This window comes from Eschrichtius robustus, chromosome 1 (genome assembly GCF_028021215.1).
Source record: "Eschrichtius robustus isolate mEscRob2 chromosome 1, mEscRob2.pri, whole genome shotgun sequence".
Classification (NCBI taxonomy): Eukaryota; Metazoa; Chordata; class Mammalia; order Artiodactyla; family Eschrichtiidae; genus Eschrichtius; species Eschrichtius robustus.
Window position 1 is genome coordinate 113,266,341 of NC_090824.1, and position 12,839 is coordinate 113,279,179.

General features: G+C 40.8%; 1 protein-coding gene across 2 annotated transcripts in view; it reads left to right on the forward strand.

The window, feature by feature from the left end:
- TMOD3 (tropomodulin 3) overlaps positions 1 to 12,839 on the forward strand; it is a 92,013-nt gene that overhangs the window by 38,700 nt on the left and 40,474 nt on the right. For both annotated transcript variants that reach the window (XM_068551691.1, XM_068551701.1), the window contains exons 2-3: positions 3,641 to 3,834; positions 8,970 to 9,126. In XM_068551691.1, the coding sequence (XP_068407792.1) occupies positions 3,709 to 3,834; positions 8,970 to 9,126 (283 nt within the window). In that variant the 5' untranslated portion in view covers positions 3,641 to 3,708. The remainder of the gene's footprint in view (positions 1 to 3,640; positions 3,835 to 8,969; positions 9,127 to 12,839) is intronic.

The window sequence follows — 12,839 nt, forward strand, 5'->3', positions numbered from 1 at the left end:
CATGCCTCAAACATACTGTATTCTGGTAGCAATCATTTGAAAGCAATTGATGGAAAAAATTATATTTTGATTTTATTGATTTGAGTCCTCTCCCTCTTTTTCTTGATGAGTCTGGCTAATGGCTTATCAATTTTGTTTATCTTCTCAAAGAACCAACTTTTAGTTTTATTGATCTTTGCTATTGTTTTCTTTGTTTCTATTTCATTTATTTCTGCTCTGATCTTTATGATTTCTTTCCTTCTGCTAACTTTGGGTTTTGTTTGTTCTTCTTTCTCTAGTTTCTTTAGGTGTAAGGTTAGATTGTTTACTTGAGATTTTTCTTGTTTCTTTAGGTAGGCTTGTATAGCTATAAACTTCCCTCTTAGAACCGCTTTTGCTGCATCCCATAGGTTTTGGGTCGTCGTGTTTTCATTGTCATTTGTCTCTAGGTATTTTTTGATTTCCTCTTTGATTTCTTCAGTGATCTCTTGGTTATTTAGTAACGTATTGTTTAGCCTCCATGTGTTTGTCTTTTTTACGTTTTTTTCCCTGTAATTCATTTCTAATCTCATAGCAGTTGTGGTCAGAAAAGATGCTTGATATGATTTCAATTTTCTTAAATTTACTGGGGCTTGATTTGTGACCCAAGATGTGATCTATCCTGGAGAATATTCCGTGCGCACTTGAGAAGAACGTGTAATCTGCTGTTTTTGGATGGAATGTCCTATATATATCAATTAAATCTATCTGGTCTATTGTGTCATTTAAAGCTTCTGTTTCCTTATTTATTTTCATTTTGGATGATCTGTCCATTGGTGTAAGTGAAGTGTTAAAGTCCCCCACTATTATTGTGTTACTGTCGATTTCCTCTTTTATAGCTGTTAGCAGTTGCCTTATGTATTGAGGTGCTCCTATGTTGGGTGCATATATATTTATAATTGTTATATCTTCTTCTTGGATTGATCCCTGGATCATTATGTAGTGTCCTTCCTTGTCATTGTAACATTCTTTATTTTAAAGTCTATTTTATCTGATATGAGTATAGCTACTCCAGCTTTCTTTTGATTTCCATTTGCATGGAATATCTTTTTCCATCCCCTCACTTTCAGTCTGTATGTGTCCCTAGGTCTAAAGTGGGTCTCTTGTAGACAGCATATATATGGGTCTTGTTTTTGTATCCATTCAGCCAGTCTATGTCTTTTGGTTGGGGCATTTAATCCATTCACGTTTAAGGTAATTATCGATATGTATGTTCCTATGACCATTTTCTTAATTGTTTTGGGTTTGTTTTTGTAGGTCCTTTTCTTCTCTTGTGTTTCCCACTTAGAGAAGTTCCTTTAGCATTTGTTGTAGAGCTGGTTTGGTGGTGCTGAATTCTCTTAGCTTTTGCTTGTCTGTAAAGCTTTTGATTTCTCCATCAAATCTAAATGAGATCCTTGCAGGGTAGAGTAATCTTGGTTGTAGGTTCTTCCCTTTCATCACTTTAAGTATATCATGCCACTCCCTTCTGGCTTGCAGAGCTTCTGCTGAGAAATCAGCTGTTAACCTTATGGGAGTTCCCTTGTATGTTATTTGTCGTTTTTCCCTTGCTGCTTTCAATAATTTTTCTTTGTCTTTAATTTTTGCCACTTTGATTACTATGTGTCTCGGCGTGTTTCTCCTTGGGTTTATTCTGTATGGGACTCTCTGCGCTTCCTGGACTTGGGTGGCTATTTCCTTTCCCATGTTAGGGAAGTTTTCGACTATAATCTCTTCAAATATTTTCTCTGGTCCTTTCTCTCTCTCTTCTCCTTCTGGGACCCCTATAATGCGAATGTTGTTGCGTTTAATGTTGTCCCAGAGGTCTCTTAGGCTGTCTTCATTTCTTTTCATTCTTTTTTCTTTAGTCTGTTCCGCAGCAGTGAATTCCACCATTCTGTCTTCCAGGTCACTTATCTGTTCTTCTGCCTCAGTTATTCTGCTATTGATTCCTTCTAGTGTAGTTTTCATTTCAGTTATTGTATTGGTCATCTCTGTTTGTTTGTTCTTTAATTCTTCTAGGTCTTTGTTAATCATTTCTTGCATCTTCTCAGTCTTTGCCTCCATTCTTATTCCGAGGTCCTGGATCATCTTCACTATCATTATTCTGAATTCTTTTTCTGGAAGGTTGCCTATCTCCACTTCATTTAGTTGTTTTTCTGGGGTTTTTTCTTGTTCCTTCATCTGGTACATAGCCCTCTGCCTTTTCATCTTCTCTATCTTTCTGTAACTGTGGTTTTTGGTCCACAGGCTGCAGGATTGTAGTTTTTCTTGCTTCTGTTGTCTGCCCTCTGGTGGTTGAGGCTATCTAAGAGGCTTGATGGGAGGCTCTGGTGGTGGGTAGAGCTGACTGTTGCTGTGGCGGTCAGAGCTCAGTAAAACCTTAATCCACTTGACTGTTGATGGGTGGGGCTGGGTTCCCTCCCTGTTGCTGTGGCGGTCAGAGCTCAGTAAAACCTTAATCCACTTGACTGTTGATGGGTGGGGCTGGGTTCCCTCCCTGATGGTTGTTTTGCCTGAGGCAACCCAACACTGGAGCCTACCCGTGCTCTTTGGTGGGGTTAATGGCAGACTCTGGGAGGGCTCACGCCAAGGAGAACTTCCCAGAACCGCTGCTGCCAGTGTCCTTATCCCCACGGTGAAACAGAGCCACCACTCGCCTCTGCAGGAGACCCCCCCAACACCAGCAGGTAGGTCTGGTTCAGTCTCCCCCAGGGTCACTGCTCCTTCCCCTGGGTCCCGATGCACACATTACTTTGTGTGTGCCCTCCAAGAGTGGGGTCTCTGTTTCCCCCAGTCCTGTCAAAGTCCTGCAATCAATTCCCACTAGGCTTCAAAGTCTGATTCTCTAGGAATTCCTCCTCCCGTAGCCGGACCCCCAGGTTGGGAAGCCTGACGTGGGGCTCAGAACCTTCACTCCAGTGGGTGGACTTCTGTGGTATAAGTGCTCGCCAGTCTGTGAGCCACCCACCCAGCAGTTATGGGATTTGATTTTACTCTGATTGCGCCCCTCCTACCGTCTCACTGTGGCTTCTCCTCTGTCCTTGGACGTGGGGTATCCTCCTTGGTGAAGTCCAGGGTCTTCCTGTCAATGATTGTCCAGCAGCCAGTTGTGATTCCGGTGCTCTCGCAAGAGGGAGTGAGAGCACGTCCTTCTACTCCGCCATCTTGGTTAATCCTCCCACTCTATCCAGAACTTCTTAAATCCTTTGTAATTTCCTAAGTGATAAGAGCAGTAGAAACATCTTTTGTTTTAATATTTGATCATTGACCCCAGTTCCTGATACAGGACTCCTAAAACCCTTGTCAAAAATTATATTTTGGCACATATTATAAGTTCTTCCCCCCTAAACTCAGTTATCAAGAATCTAAATTCTGTCAAGTAGCCGTTTTAATGGATTTCAATTTTATTCTCTCCTCCCCCTCTTTTTTCCCAGTGTGGCTTTTTGTTTTTGTTTGGTTGCTTTTTGTCAACAAAAGACAAAAGGTAAAGACATTGAATGATTCATAGGCAAGGGTAGTGTGTGATACGTAGTCAAAGAATATATGACACATGGAAATTACATTTCATTTAACCTAAAATAGATCTAAGTAGGTGGGGATGACTTAATATTTTAAATGTTTTTGTTTCTTCTCTCCATAGCTTTAAGAAAAAAAATAAGAAATCACTTCTGACTGTACTGAATAGCAAAAATTAAGTGACTGCAAACCATGGCACTATCGTTCCGGAAGGACTTAGAAAAGTACAAGGACGTTGATGAAGATGAACTCCTTGGGAATCTATCAGAAATAGAACTGAAACAACTGGAAACTGTGCTGGATGATCTTGACCCTGAGGTAGGTGCTAGACAATAAAGAGAAATGAAATAATTTTTCAAACCCTTTGATACTAAGTAGCTGCCTTTGAACAGTTAGCTTTTCCATGACTTTTCCCTGACACTGCCATCCCCCTCCTCCTCTTTATCCAAATGAACTTTTGGCCTCCTTTCCAGTACCCCCACTTCTGCCTGGTATCTCTAACGACATGACTGTTCTAAACTATTTTCTCCAACATTTTTATTTTCAAACATCTCCTGAAATTTTCTTCCCTTTAAGAAATCTTTTCTCTCTGGGCTGGGAAGAATGTTTTTGGTAAAATGCGGCAGATTATTAGCTCTTTGACATACGCCAGCCTCTATGCCTCTTCAGGGCTTCTGTACCAGGATGGCTGCAGTGTAGAGAGTGTCTCTAGAGGGTCCTTCATGACCTTAAATCTAATTATTACCTTTCTGAAAGATGCTGACCAAATTGGATCAAAGTTTCTAGTTATTGGTAGAATAGATCTAAGCAGACTCTGGGCAATACTGCAATCCATGTAGAGCAGAACTGAATATATGAATATATGTTTTATTTTGCAAAATGGCTGTTGCTTACCTTATGCATTACATAAGGCTAAGGTGGAGACCCTTGACCCTGGAATTGTTAATCCCTGGTATGTTTGGAGCGGTTGTTGCAGCAGGGCGTGTGCGGCTGGGAGGCAGTGAGGGGAGAACACTAAGGTTGTGGCTCCTTGATCTGAAGGTAGTGGCTATTTGCTAGGCTGCTTTTCTTTACCACATTTTATTATGACAAGACATTGACTTTTAGTGCCTTTTAAGGACTGTGGTAAGAGTTTGTTTTATGAAAGTGTTCATGTCACTACCACACATTTATTTCCTGCTAGAAGGTTTTCTAATTTATGTTGAGAATTACACCCCTTTTCTCATCATTACTTTAGCACTTGGGTAATGTGTCAATACCACTGATCAAATCCCTTAACCATAATTGTTACTATAAGGAAGATTTTTCAGTGCACCTAAGTCTGTGGGGTAACTCAGAATAACAGTGCTGTTTTGCAGGTTACAGCAGTATCTGCTCCAGGCAAGTCAACCTATCAGACCTATTTGAGTCAAATAGTAGGAGCATAAGAGTTCATCTGGTCCAGGGTTTCTCAACCCTGGCGCTGTTGACATTTGGGGCTGGATAATTCTTTGCTGTGGGGCTGTCCTGTACGTTGTAGGGTGTTTTGCAGCATTCCTGGCCTCTACTCACAACATACTAATAGCATACCCTCCTGATTTAAAATGTACCTGGGATTTTGTTTTAGTCAGGTCTGATAGGATACCATACATGGAAACTTCCTTGAAAGAAGAGTTTATTACTTTCAGTTCCCAACAGCAGGAGGTGCACCAAGCCCTACAGGGCCACATGGGGGAGCAATTGGGTTGGTCAGGAGGTAGGAGTGAGGAGCAAGTGTGGCCCAGAACTTTTATTGTGGTTTCCAAGGGAAGGAAAAGGTGAGACAGGGTGGACAGATTTGAGCAAGTTTAGAATTGGATAGTTTGAATAATTTCAGTGGCTCTGGGCTACAGGAGTGGTCTCTCGTTGTCCAGTGCCTGGTCCTTGGCAGTTTAGGGCAGGGGAAGTATTGGCTTGGTGTGTGAAAGATGAAAGAGGTGGTCGGGGGTGTGGGCTCTGGATTGGTTGGTTTTCATATGAGAGGCACATGGCAGGGGCTGGGGGGGGAGTTGTTTGCTATCCCTAGGAATTAGTTAGCCCTGGGAGGGGCAGTCTTTCCAGGATTAGCAAGGCCCCCAAGATGTCAAAGCATCATAAAATACAGAAAATTTAAAAAGTGATTAATATGCCCACCCCCCAACTGTGACAGTCAAAAGTGTTTCCGGATATTGCCAATTGTCCCCTGGGGTCTGAAAACACCCCTGGTTGAGAAACACTGATCTAGCGCTTGCCCTCTGTTTCACAGATGGAAAACAAAAGTTAGGTGACTTGCCTCAGTTATTACAATTAGGGAAGGAACTGAGACTGGATCCTTTACTATCTGATTGATCCCTGGCAGAGTCTAGTGGTCTTTCTGTTAAACTACAGTGAGCCCCCTTTAACTCGTGCTTTATTCTATAGGTCGAAAAGCTGATGGCTTATATTTTCTTCTTTGGAAATCCATGGCCTGCTTCTTTTATGGGGAGGCTTGGGTTCTAACTTCTGGATGTATTTTGCAGACTCCCCAACCCTAGTTGTAACTCCCCCAACCTCAGATACTGTTAGTTGAGACTAGAAGAACAGTGATGTTTACTGACAGCTTGCCACTCGTTGGGTGAAGTTTCTGGAAAGTGTTTCAGTAAAGGAACAGGGGAGACAAGAGGGCCAGGGCAGCAGCAGCTACTTCAACCAGAGGAACACACTGTACCTTACAAAGTCTCAGAAGGTAGATAAGAGAAGAGCAGGTGAAGTTTGTATATGGTGCTATTCTGATATATTTTGGAGGGCTGTTTTACTTTCCTTATGCTGCATTCAATATATTTATTTGCTAACGTACTGTGTTTTCTCAAAACTTCTGTCTCAAAAAGACAGCCAGCCAGCCTAGGCAAAAGGTAGTTTTTTCGTTTCTAAGACTGGGAATAAATTATTACAACAAAATTCCAGTGCAAGGGAGAAGCATGTAATTTTCAGTGGCAGTCATTTTAATGAGATTTTTATCTATTTGTTAAGTAATTATGATCCATTAACTTTCTTGATTAAAGTGTGCTTCTAATAAAGCTTAGCTCATGGCCTCCAAAGCCAGTTAGCTCTCATTTATTTTGTGGTCAAAGACTGTATTTAAGGAGCCAGGATTCCAGCTAACATATCATTTAAAACCTGTATGTTTTTTTTAAAAAAATTATTTATTTATTTATTTATTTATTTTTGGCTGTGTTGGGTCTTCGTTTCTGTGCGAGGGCTTTCTCTAGTTGTGGCAAGCGGGGGGCCACTCTTCATCGCAGTGCGCGGGCCTCTCACTATCGTGGCCTCTCTTGTTGTGGAGCACAGGCTCCAGTCACGCAGGCTCAGTAGTTGTGGCTCACGGGCCCAGTTGCTCTGCGGCATGTGGGATCTTCCCAGACCAGGGCTCGAACCCGTGTCCCCTGCATTGGCAGGCAGATTCTCAACCACTGCGCCACCAGGGAAGCCCTAAAACCTGTATGTTTGACATGGGCTTGAACAGGCAGGTGGTATAATGCAACTCCATTTCTACCACCATGAAGTAGCAGTATGTATACATGGGCCTTATTGATGGTGAAGGAAAGTAACTTATATTAATTTGCCTTAACGAGCATTTTTCTTTAAAAGTATTCTCAAATCTTTATTCAGCAAATATTGAGGTGGGGGCAACCTATAGATCTCAGGTACTATGCTAGGCTTAGGAATATGAGAGTGATCAAAACAAATGTGGTCTTTGCCCTCATGATGTATAGTCTGGTAGGAGTGTGAGGAATTAGACATTAATCAAATAATCGTGCCATATATAAGAGCATATAATGGGAGGTCAGGAAAAGCTTTCCTTGGGGGAATGGAGCTGCAGTCTGAAAAATGAGTTTCAAAAGAGGATGGACAGAGCATTCCAGGGAAAGAAGTATATGGCACGTACAAGGGAGGAACAAGGGCTGATGTGGTTAGAATGGAGAGGGTGTGTGAGATGAGGCTAGGGTAACCTTGGGGGGTGGGAGTGAAGGTTGAAGAGTATCAGCAACTGATCCAGGGAGACCAGTTGGGAGGCTAATGTAATAGTCCCTCCCAGCTTGGATCATCGTGTAGACCAAAGTAATGGTATTGGAGATGAAGAAAAGTTAGACAGTTTTTTAGGAAGTAAAAATGGATAGGACTTGATGGTTTGTTGAGAATGGATTCTTCATGTGTAGGTCTTGTCTTGATTTCAAAGTCTGAGGGTAGAAATCTTGTGTTTCTTTTTTATATTCCTATAGACAATTTTGTGTTGTAGAAACATTTTTGGTGCATGGTTAGGAAAAACCTCTTTTGTATTTCATCTTGATAGGTGAGCTTTCTGTGTTATGCATACACCATTACATGAGGAAAAACACAAAGGCGAATTTTATGAAAATTATTGTGGATTTCAGCAAATGGCCAAAGTTGAAGTGCCATATTTTCTAGTTATAAAATGAGTATTTCTTATTATCATTATCTATATAAGATCACTCTTTGTAATGAAAAATGATCTTATAACACCTAGGAGATTCAGCATCCTTGCCAATATTGTGAGGTGTTGTAGAACAGAGTTGGCCCTTTTGTGTAACTTTTCTGGCTGCCTCCCATTTTCAAAGCAAAGAATACTTGGGAATTGTGAGACAAGGTAGTATCACCTCTTCGGTTTTTGACTAGCAAAAAGATGCACCTCACATTGTTTAGTCACCACTTGTTATTCCTGGGCTTAGTGAAAAAACAGAGTAGGGACTAAAAGAGACAACTTTAGTCCATTGCCTCTCACCCCTCCCCCACTCTCAGTTACTCCATGCACTCAAAAAGTCTGTACCCAGGTGGAAACCTAGGGATATAACTCTTGCCGTGAGAATCTCTGAGTGTCTTGAGTAGCAATGACAGTGGTTGCTGCAAATACGTCCTAGTGCTGATGTATACACACATACGTACACATAGAAGTTGAACCTTTGCATTTAAACACAAACAAGTAAACATTAATATCCTGATACCCTACTGTATGATACACATGTTTTTCTTCTGAGAAAGTCTTTATGATGAAATAGCAGACATTATGAAGGACTATGACGTATATAGTCATTTAACATTCTTTTGCAATGGAATTCTTTTCTATGTTTACATATATGCTGAGCTGTTATTAAGCATTACAAACTATTTTTCATTACTGTCCCAGGATACTTAAAAGTAAAGGGTGTTTCCTGCTAGTAGAATACTTTCTGAAGAAAATGTGCATGTGCCTATTTTAATAATAATGTAAGTGAATTCTACCTAATTTTAAAAAAACATTGTTTGGAACACTTTTATGTTGCTGCCTAAAACCCTGTAATGAAGTCTTTAATGCCTACATCCCATTCTAGTCTATAAATCTTTCTTAGGTGGTAACATCTGGACGTATATAACATTGACATTCTTGCTGGTCATAATGGCTGATTCATTCTCTTTGGCAGAATGCCCTTCTGCCTGCAGGGTTCCGGCAGAAGAACCAGACATCAAAGTCTGCCACAGGGCCATTTGATAGAGAACACCTCCTTTCCTATCTGGAAAAGGAAGCTTTGGAGCATAAGGACAGGGAAGACTATGTGCCCTACACTGGAGAAAAAAAAGGTAAGCACAGAATTTTGAAGTCATTATTTGACAGCACTTGATTTTTCTGCTTACAGGTAGGACTGGAGAAAATATTTTTAGAGGTGCATCATTGATAGCCTCAAACATATGATACTGTTGACTTTAAAAATTATTAGGGAACTTCCCTGGTGGCACAGTGGTTAAGAATCCTCCTGCCAACGCAGGGGACACGGGTTCGAGCCCTGGTCTGGGAAGATCCCACGTGCTGCGGAGCAGCTAAGCCCGTGTGCCACAACTACTGAGCCTGCACTGTAGAACCCGAACCACAACTACTGAAGCCTGCACGCCTAGAGCCCGTGCTCTGCAACAAGAGAAGCCACTGCAATGAGAAGCCCATGTACTGCAGCGAAGAGTAGCCCCCGCTCGCCACAACTAGAGAAAGCAAGTGCACAGCAACGAAGGCCCAACACAGCCAAAAATAAATAAATTAATTAATTAATTTTAAAAAATTATTAGGTAATTTGGGCACTTTCTTTACATTCACCGACTTGGCCAGTAAGTTCCTTGTTAATGATTTGTTAGTGAGGTTTTATTACACAGTGATTTTTAGTTCTCTTTAGAATTCTTTAGTTCTCAACTGTAACAAATATTAAAAGTGTACTGAGGTAAAATTTTAAATGCACTACTGTATTACAAAATGCAGTGATGTCAAAGTGCCACTCATTTCTAACTCCTGTCTTTAAAGTGGAATGCCATAAGAAAATTCAGGACATATTTTCAAAGACTCTTACCCTACAGCCTTCCTTATTAATTCAGTGATCCATAACCATTATAATTCTAATTGTCAGTGCTTCAAAATCATTACTTTCAGGAAATTCTTCTAGTCCAAGTCCTTCCCATTGCAGATTTTTTGTTTTTTAATTTATTTAATTTATTTATTTATTTTTGGCTGTGTTGTGTCTTCATTGCTGTACTCAGGCTTTCTCTAGTTGCGGCAAGTGGGGGCTACTCTTTGTTGCGGTGCACGGGCTTCTCATTGCAGTGGCTTCTCTTGTTGCAGAGCACGGGCTCTAGGTGTGAGGGCTTCAGTAGTTGTGGCACATGGGCTCAGTAGTTGTGGCTTGCAGGCTCTAGAGCGCAGGCTCAGTAGTTGTGGCAGACGGGCTTAGTTGCTCCGCGGCATGTGGGATCTTCCCGGACCAGGGATCGAACCCGTGTCCCCTGCTTTGGCAGGCAGATTATTAACCATTGTGCCACCAAGGAAGACCCCCATTGCAGATTTTGACCTTAGCTAGCCTCAGTGGAGAAAGAGTACAGCTATAATTTAAAAAGCTGTCTATATAATGACATTTAACATGAAGTAGGTTAAATTTCTCAGCTTTCAATACAGGTTGGCCTAAGAAGCCAGATTCTGCTTGCACTCCTATTTAAAATGCTGTGCATGGAACACTGGGGAGTGGTGGCAGCAGTAGAGTTGATCTTCAGCTCTTCCAGGCACTGTTTTTACATCTGAATCCTTACTAGGCCAGGCGGGGAGAATGGTTAGAGCATAGCGCTTTCTCCTAGTAAGGCTTTAGCTTTTTATTTGGGAAGGAAGCCCTTCTGGCCACAACTCTGTTACATGACTATCCCTTAGCTGCAGGGGAAGGTGGAAAATTCATTTTAGTATTCCCACCTCTGTAATAGACGAAGGTTGTGAATGGCTTTTGAGTAGGTATTATTCCACAAGGTCTGCCCATGCCTTTTCAAAATTATCATCCCCAACCCCTCTGCTCTTCTTATCGACCCCACTTCCCCTTATCTCTAGTTGAGAATCACTACCTTAGATACTTGTATTAGGGTTCTCCAGAGAAATAGAACCAAAAGGGTATGTGTGTGTGTGTGTAGAGAGAGACAGAGAGATTTATTTATTCATTCATTCATTCGTTCATTCATTCCTTTTTGTAAAAATTGAGGTATAGTTGATGTACAATTTATAAGTTTCAGGTATACAACACAGTGATTCACATTTTTAAAGGTTATTTAGTTTTTAGTTTTTATATTTAGTTATTATAAAATATTAGCTATATTCCCTGTGCTGTACAGTATATCCTTGTAGCCTATTTATTTATTTATTTTAAAATATTTATTTATTTGGGCTGCGCCGGGTCTTAGTTGCGGCACGTGGGATCTTTAGTTACAGCATGTGGACTCGTAGTTGCGGCATGCATGCGGGATCTAGTTCCCCGACCAGGGATCAAACCCAGGCCCCTTGCATTGGGAGCTTGGAGTCTTACCGACTGGACCACCAGGGAAGTCCCTAGCCTATTTATTTTATACATAGTGGTTTGTACCTCTTAAACCCTATCCCTATTTTGCCCCCGCCCCATTTTCTCTCCCCCTGGTAACCACTAGTTTGTTTTCTATATCTGTGAGTCTGTTTCTTTTTTATTGTATTCACCAGTGTGTTTTATTTTTTAGATTCCACATATAAGTGATAACATGCGGTATTTGTCTTTCTCTGTCTGACTTATTTCACTAAGCATAATACCATCCAAGTCCATCCATGTTGTTGCAAATGGCAAAATTTCATTCTTTTTAATGGCTGAGTACTATTCCATTGTACATACATACCACGTCTTCTTTATCCGTCCGTCTGTTGTTGGACACTTAGGTTGCTTCCATATCTTGGCTATTGTAAATAATGCTGCCATGAACATTGGGTTCATGTATCTTTTTGAATTAGCGTTTTTGTTTTCTTCAGATGTATACACAGGACTGGAATTGCTGGATCATATGGTAGTTCTATTTTTAGTTTTTCGAGGAACCTCCATACTGTTCTCCACTGCTGCTGCATCAATTTACATTCCCACCAAGGGTTCCCTTTTCTTCACGTCCTCACCAACTTTTGTTATTTGTGGGTTTTTTTGATGCTAGCTGTTCTGACAGGTGTGAGGTGATATCTCATTGTGGTTTTAATTTGCATTTCTCTGGTGATTATGACGTTGAGCACCTTTTTATGTGCCTGTTGGCCATCTATTTGTCTTTGGAAAAATATCTCTTTAATCAGGTTGTTTGTTTTTTTGATGTTGTGTTTTATGAGCTGTTTATATATTTTGGGTATTAACCACTTATCAGTCATATCATTTGCAAGTATTTTTTCCCATTCAGTAGGTTGTCTTTTCATCTAGTCAGTGGTTTCCTTTGCTGTGCAAGAAGCTTTTAAATTTAATTATGTCCCGTTTGTTTATTTTTGCTTTTCTTTTGCCTTAGGCGACAGATCCAAAAAAATACTACGATTTATGTCCAAGAGTGTTCTGCCTATGTTTTCTTCTAGGAGTTTATGGTTTCAGGTCTTACATTTAGGTCTTTAATCCATTTTGAGTTTATTTTTGTATATGGTGTTAGAGAATGTTCTAATTTCATTCTTTTACATGTAGCTGTCCAGTTTTCCCAGCACCACTTACTGAAGAGACTGTCTTTTCTCTATTGTATATTCTTGCCCCCTTTGTCATAGATGAGTTGACCATAGCTGCATAGGTTTATTTACGGGCCCTCTATGTGTCATGTTCCTCAGGCCAGGCCTTAAAAGCCATGTTACAGTATTGTAGACATGAAGAAGGGCAAGTTTACCTTCAACAATTGGAGAACTTTGGTTGCAGAGCTCTGTTTTGAAATATAGCTGAAAGACGGCTCTCGGCTTCTTAAAGCCACCCTGGAGCTCATCCTTAAATTGGTTGGCCTTGGTTATTCATAGTCACTAATATGCCTTC